Genomic DNA, 7,209 nt, shown 5'->3' on the forward strand with positions numbered 1-7,209 from the left:
TGCTCCTAATGACAGTTTTGTCTTTGAACTGAAACATTGTGGCTGCTAGAAATTACGACAGGTCATTTTCCTTGTCACTCTTTATTATTGTTGAAGAAAAGATGAAAATGTAAGTGTGCTCTTCTCAGCTAAAGACATAGTTCACATTTTTAACAAGTTGCAGGAAATCTATGACCACTCCTTGAATTCCTTTAGTATTGTTAAAGACTCGTGTCTCCAACGGAAATTCCTGAAATGGCATTCTAAAAATGATTATTGCTTTATTCAACATGTTTATATAGTATAGTTCCTTACAATGCAGTCTTATGACAGTAAGGTAGTCATTACATTGATGAATCATGTTGTGGCTTTTAAATATTTCTGACAGATTTATCAATATAAATAACACTTATATTCATATTATTAAGTCACCAGTATCCAATCGTTCCCAATAAAAACAACCAATGCATTTTTAGTCTTTGTACAATATGTTGATGTTACTAATTTGATTACAGAGAGATGCGACTGATGCTCTTCTTTTGCAAACACTGTTGTGTTTTCCTGGCATTTTAAGAAGCTGCTCACAGAAGTCGTTATTTGAATACATTTCTGGCTCTAACAGACTTTGATGTGTAAAATTGGTGCAATTCTCCTTTAAGTGTGCCATTGAGAACAGTTGCAACGTTGCGTCTTGTTTTTCTGATGACGGATGATTTCTTTAGCAAAAAAAGAGAAACCATTTTCTTTTTCTTACAAACATTTTAATTGTGACTTTCACGGACAAATAAAGGTGGTTTTCTGAAATACAATTATCAAAGACAAACAATCGTACAACACAGAACTCCACAAAAAAAGACCCTTTGCACTATTTTCTTGTAATTTAAAAAATACTGTTCAATGTGTACAGATAGTATGAAACCATGATGATGGAAAGTCTCTCGCTTGTTTTTAAGGCGTTGGGGTTCATCCCTGAGAGAGAATAAAACTAATTTTTTTTTCATCACAACTCCTCGTGCCTCGCATCTTCTCTTTCCTTATCCTCGTCTACCTTCAGTTTGAGTTCATCGGCGGTGATCACTCCATCTTTATTTCGGTCCTGGTTGTCGAACATGTCGGTGATGACCTGCTCCATGATCATTCCTGGCTTTATACGACCTTTGCCTTCCGCCACCTGCAGCTTGATGAACTCCCCAAACTAAGATGTGTCAAGAGAAAAAAACATCACTAATCATTAACAGTGGGTCATATTTTTTATGACATACTATACTACGATTGTTTTTTTTATGGTCTACTATGTTGTGACTTTAATTCAATTGTTTGTGACAGTTTAATGCCATGCTAAATTATGATTTTCTTTAATTACTTTTTAAGACAAACAATACTATAACATATTGTATGATATTTTGTGCCCTACTATACTATTACCTTTTTATGGTTTCACCATGTAGAACAGTGAAACAACCAGCAGTTTCATTCTTGATAGAACCACCAGATGGCGCCAACGCTACAACTTTCATTTCTTATTAATCATAGGCTCCACCAGTTCAGGTTGGAGTTTTATCATTTTTCTGTAATCAGTGGTGGAAAGTACTTGCACTGTACTTGGTATTTAAATTGTATGATACTTAATACTTTTATTATACTACTTTTTACTCCGCTACATTTCTGGGTGTAGTGCAGCGTAATTATAACAACAAAATATGTGTTCATCTTGTCAAATAATATTTTTTTTAATTAAATTGATCAACCATAAATACTTAATTTTAAAGTTAATAATCCAATAATATTATGTATATAATGAATATATATTCTGCATAACAAGTAACTTTCGATACGTTAAGTACATTTTTCTACTAATACTGTGTATTTTACTGCGATAAAGTTATGAATTCAGGACTCCCTCTTGTAATTGAGTAGTGTAACATTGTGACATGGCTACTTTAACTTAAGGAGGAGATCTGATTAGTTCTTCCAACACTGTTGGTAAAAACAAATCCCCTCATCTGCCAAGGGACATAATGTAGGTGGTAGTACTGTACTGTCAGCAGTAACATACCTCCTCCTGGGGAACCGCTTTGTTCTTGTTGATATCCAGGGCACTAAACAGGTCTGCAGGGCTCTCCTCGATCCACACAAACAGGTAACCAGGTGGCACTCCCTTCTCAAAGCTCACCAGTTCAATGTCAAAGACCAACACAGCACTGCCTGGCACACCAGTGGCTGACAGAGAGAAAGCAACAAATAACACCGTTTAACTTTGGTTTCATTCATGATATTTTAGTTAACTCGTGGTTCAGCATTTTAAAAAGTCTGTCAGGGTTCAAAATTTTAAAAAAAAGTCCATTAAAACAACACTTGATAACGTATTACAAGTCTCACCCCCTTTTTCTCCGTGGCCAAGGTGAGGCGGCACAGTTATCACCCTCTTCTCTCCCACACACATGCCGCGCAAGCCTTGGTCCAGCCCGTCGATCACCTTGTCTGAGCCCAGCACTGCATCCTGAAGGGACTCGTAGTCGTGTCTGGGAACAACGTTGAATGGACGGATTAAAGTGGTTGTATAATATCAGTGGTAAAAACATGGGATGTCTGGGTGACTCACGAGGAAAAGAGCTTCGTGCCGTCCACCAGGGTGCAGTTGTAGTGGTAGCGCACAAGGTCGTTCTCTGTGGTAATCTCCTTACACTCCTCGGGTTTGTGGATGATCTGGATGTTCACCGTGTCATTGGGGTTGTGGAAGTCGATGACGTGAATGTCAAACACCAGCGCAGCATTGGGGGGGATGACGCCACCTGGATAAGACCACGCGTAATTATTTAACCTCCGTAGTAACTCACAATATACAATTATACAATTTTGTATTATCAGGCTTAATGCAACTCTTGATTAATGTCATTATTGTTCATTTTCAAAATTATTTCTTCAATGAATCTTTTAGGCTGTAAAATGTAAGAAATGCCCTTTCTCTTGTATATTTACATTATGATCACCTTACATTCTCTTTCTGGTTATTACGATTACTTCATTGCATTCAAGTACGAATACCAATAGGTTGTAAACACTGAAAGATTTTTGTTTTTCCAGCAGTCCCAGACCCCTTTGCTTCAAGTCGTCCCCTCTCTCTCCCCCTTTCCTATCTAATATCTGTATCTAACAAAGGAAAAAAGTCACAAAATTATAATCTAAAAAATGCTATTTCACAAAGAGTTAATGGGTTATTTTTCCAGAAACATAGCTTTGAGTCAATGCAACACTGAACCACCAATAATTAAATATAATAAAATCAATTCACACAACTTTCTGGAAGCAGCAGGAAAAGCTTCAGTATCCCTTACCTGCTCCTTCCTCTCCATACGCCAGGTGTGGAGGGATGATGACCCTCCGCTTCTCTCCAATGCATACTCCTATGAGGGCCTGGTCCATGCCTGAAATCACATACCCCATCCCGATGTAGGTGTTGTATGTGTTGTTCCTCTGGTAGCTGTTGGCAGTAACACACATGGTTAAATAAAAAAAAAAGCTGTGGCTTTTATGACAATTATACTTGAAAGAAATATATACCCTGAGGCCATAAATACACATCTTTACTCCTGAGCCCACCTGGTGTCGAAAGTGACTCCGTTCAGGAAGGTGCCATTATAGTGGTACCGGACATAATCCCCAGACACAGATTTGCGTGTGCACGACTCAGGCACCACCTGGTCCTCAACAGTGAGATTATCCTTTGCGTTATGAATGTCCACCAACTGGACATCATACACCAGGGTCGCCTGGGAGGGAATATCTGTACCTGGAGAGCAGAGGGGGGAGAAGTTCAAACTTCACACCTACCGACATCTTTAACATGAAAAACAAGTGGTTTTATATCGAGCAGAGTTTTATTTTAGTAAGTTTTATTTATAATATTACACTGTCAATTACTTGTTGAATCTTGGCTCATCTTTATCTGATCTATTTATTTAACAGAATATAACATCCTAATTACTAATTTAACTAAAGGTGAAATATGGCCTGGAAAGGATACTTACAGCTAATGAACCATTTGATATTTTAAAAAGGGTGAGTGCTGACCTCCACAAAGATAAGAGTGGTATATTAAAAAGTGCTGTGGAGTCATATAACCACGGCAGACCTCAGGTCATCATGCTGTTATTCCTGGGCTGTTGTGAAAAGCAGAGGATGCTAGACTCTATACTTGCAAAAAAAAATGGAGAATCTGAGCAAAATATTCAAATTTTAGTTGAAGATTTGCACATTTACGCGAAACAAGATTCAGGACAAGTAACTTAATTAAATAAATATGGAACAATGCTACTGTCATGTGGTTAAGAGATTTAAATTATATTAAATTGTTGCATTGTTTACAACAATGTTTACTTATGTGTCCGTCCTTGTATATGTAAAGGAACGTGGACCCGCCCCCAAAAATAGTGCTCCATAGCACTACTAGTGATACAAAATAAAAACTGCACAAGGGAACTTTAAGTGCATTGGCAAGAAAGTATGTTCTATGTATATGCATGTATTTATAAGATGGGATATCAGGGATTTGCCTGTTGTTTCCTTGTAATATTATTTTATTCTTCTGATCTCTAATTCCCTAGTGTTTGGAGAATCAGGGTTCCACTAACACCTTTAGTGTTTAGTTAACCGTCATGTTTGCTTACCTGATCCTTTTTCTCCGTAGGCTTTGAAGGGGGGGATGATGATATTTCTGATCTCTCCCACACACATGCCCATCAGCCCTTCATCCATGCCCTTAACCAGCCAACCCTCACCCACTAAGGAGTCATGGGTCTGCTTCCTGGTGTAGCTACGTAGGGCAAATTTAAACACACAATATACCTGGATGAAACAGTACAAACACACAAGAGAGCTGTCATCCGGACAGGGCTTTGTTTCAGAGCATGGCGATAAGAATGAGATTTAGCTTCAAACAAGGACATCTTTGCTGACTGTGGTTTTTACTGTTGTTAGGGCTACAACTGTTAAAACAGTTGTTAACGCTAGAATACCTGGAATCAAAGACGGTGCCGTCGAGCAGAGTGCCGTTGAAATTGTAGCGCACAAAGTCGGTGCGCATCACGGAGCGTTTGCAGTCTTTGGGAGTGCTGATGGTTTTGGTGACAACCAGGTCGGCTTTGTTCCACAGATCCAACAGATGGATGTCAAACACCAGGGTGGCATCTGGAGGAATCACATCACCTGTAAACATGGTTAGATGAGAGTTCAATGAAGGTTAGACAGCAAGGACATCAGTGTTGAAGAACGATTTAAAAAAACAAAACAAAAAAAAAAAACACTATCAAAAGCCTCTTTGAAATGACACCTTAAATCATTTTATTTCCTTATATGAGCACCCCTGTTGAAACAGGATGTTGGGACGGGTTGTAACAAGAGTAAAGATCCCTCAAAAATTGTGGTTGCATTACTGAATGTATTCATACCTATTGGTATTTAATTAAGTAACCAATTAATACCCATCTGCATGGTAATAATTATGATATACCAGTACTGTTTTTAGTCATGGTAGCAGCCTGGCTCCAAGGATGGGAATGTTGGTCTAATGGTCTGTTGACTTTGGTGATCCCCTGACTTTTTCTCTGGCGCCACTAGCACGTCATTTTTTCACTTGTTTGTGAAATATCTCAACACCTAATGAATGGATTGGTACATATTTGGATACAGACTTTCATGGTCGCCAGAGGATCAAGCCTATTGTCTTTGTTGATCCAATTACTTTCCCTCTAAAAATATTAGCACGCTAACATGAGAAACTAAAGATGGTGAATTTGGAAAGTATTATACCTATGTAGCATCAACATGATAGCATTGCTAGCATGCTATTACTAGCATCTAGCTCAAAGCAGCACTGTGCATATAGGCAATAGGCTCACAGAGCAGCTAGCATGGCTGTTGACTTGTTTTCTTGTTATTTATTTAGCGGTTATTTTTATTTTCAGATCCATCTAAAAAGAAAAAGAACCCTTGCAGATGCTAAGAAAAGCCTAACACTGAGCGGCAGGGGGCCCGGAGGCTAAAATGAGCGGTGGTCCCCAGCTGAGCCCCAGAAACCAACATGTCTTTGCTGGAAAACTGCCAAGACTGATCAACTACTGTAATTTGACAAGACACAAATGTGTTTATGAATATGCATCATAATATCAACTGAAATATAAAAGGTAATAAAACTACATACAAATATTACCATACATATCTGTGAATAAACATAGCTACTAAGTAACTGCCACATAGACAACCTGGAGCCTTCAGGGCCCCTGAAGGTCAGGGGCCAACCTGGAATCTCAAATATGAACTACTGATTGCACACCAACGAGCTCCAACAGACATTTGCATTTACCTGCACCGGTGCTTCCATAGGCCAGGTGGGGGGGGACGGTGAGTGTTCTGCGCTCATTCACACACATGCCCTGCAGACCTTTGTCAATTCCAGCGATGAGCCGGCCCTCCCCGAGTAGGCCCACCTTCGCGTCCCCTTTCTGATGGCTGTGAAGAAAACCAAAAGGTTGTCAAAAAACAGAGAAAATGTCAGAAGTGGGTCAACTTTAAGAGGATGTAGGCCTGAACTATGGAAGGAAAATCACTTAATTTGTGTAGATAATGTATTAATACTATTGCAGATTTATCTTGACGTGTAAATCTCAGGCTTTTTTACATTTCTGAAAAAACTAAAAACTAAAGCCTAACCAAACTTTGCATCCGATTGCATGGCCTCTGCAGCATTATAACCAACTTTGAAAGCAAAGAAACTAAACTAATATGAATCAATTCAGAATTTCAGATAAAATGAACGAACTTACCTCGAATCAAATGTTTTCCCGTCGACAAATGTGGCGTTGTAGTGATAGCGAACATAATCTCCCTCCTTCGCTTCTCTTGCACAGATTTGAGGGATGAAGTGTCTGTCCACGACTACATCTCCTACCGCAGGACTGGGATTGCACTCCACGGGAGACCACGCAGTAAGTAGGAAAAAGAAAATGCAGCAGGCAAACATCTTTGCAGAATAAGGTCAAATAAGTTAGAGGGATTCAAACCAATAAAAAAATAATAGCAACAAAATAGATAAATGTGAGGCCTGGAGCCGTATGCACTCTTTGCGCAGAGGGCCGAGGTTGCAGATGTTGAGCAGAGTAGCGGCGTCTGAATGTTGTAAACGTGGACAATCTCCAGGTTGCAGTGAGGAGTTTTTACCAGAGGGAAGGAATG

The 7,209-nt window shown here is 39.2% G+C and overlaps 1 protein-coding gene across 1 annotated transcript; it reads right to left on the bottom strand.

Moving 5' to 3' along the window:
• Positions 1–7,209, bottom strand: fkbp10b (FKBP prolyl isomerase 10b). The gene is made up of 10 exons (XM_031844145.1): positions 6,801–7,209; positions 6,341–6,486; positions 4,995–5,184; positions 4,647–4,792; positions 3,580–3,769; positions 3,315–3,460; positions 2,582–2,771; positions 2,359–2,501; positions 2,036–2,199; positions 1–1,174 (listed from the first exon to the last, which is right to left on the bottom strand). The coding sequence occupies exons 1-10, from the start codon at positions 6,995–6,997 to the stop codon at positions 980–982; spliced, it is 1,707 nt and encodes a 568-aa protein (XP_031700005.1). The 5' UTR covers positions 6,998–7,209; the 3' UTR covers positions 1–979.

The sequence above is a fragment of the Anarrhichthys ocellatus genome, unplaced genomic scaffold, assembly GCF_004355925.1.
Source record: "Anarrhichthys ocellatus isolate YVR2014 unplaced genomic scaffold, GSC_Weel_1.0 scaffold4, whole genome shotgun sequence".
Taxonomy (NCBI): domain Eukaryota; kingdom Metazoa; phylum Chordata; class Actinopteri; order Perciformes; family Anarhichadidae; genus Anarrhichthys; species Anarrhichthys ocellatus.

Bases quoted from the DNA above. Each gene is read 5' to 3' on its own strand.
- fkbp10b (XM_031844145.1), bottom strand. From the start codon at position 6,997: ATGTTTGCCTGCTGCATTTTCTTTTTCCTACTTACTGCGTGGTCTCCC. The intron at 4,793-4,994 runs GTATTCTAGCGT...TGCCCTACGTAG, and splicing joins GGCACCGTCTTTGATTCCAG to CTACACCAGGAAGCAGACCC. The intron at 2,502-2,581 runs GTGAGTCACCCA...CGTTGTTCCCAG, and splicing joins GGCACGAAGCTCTTTTCCTC to ACACGACTACGAGTCCCTTC.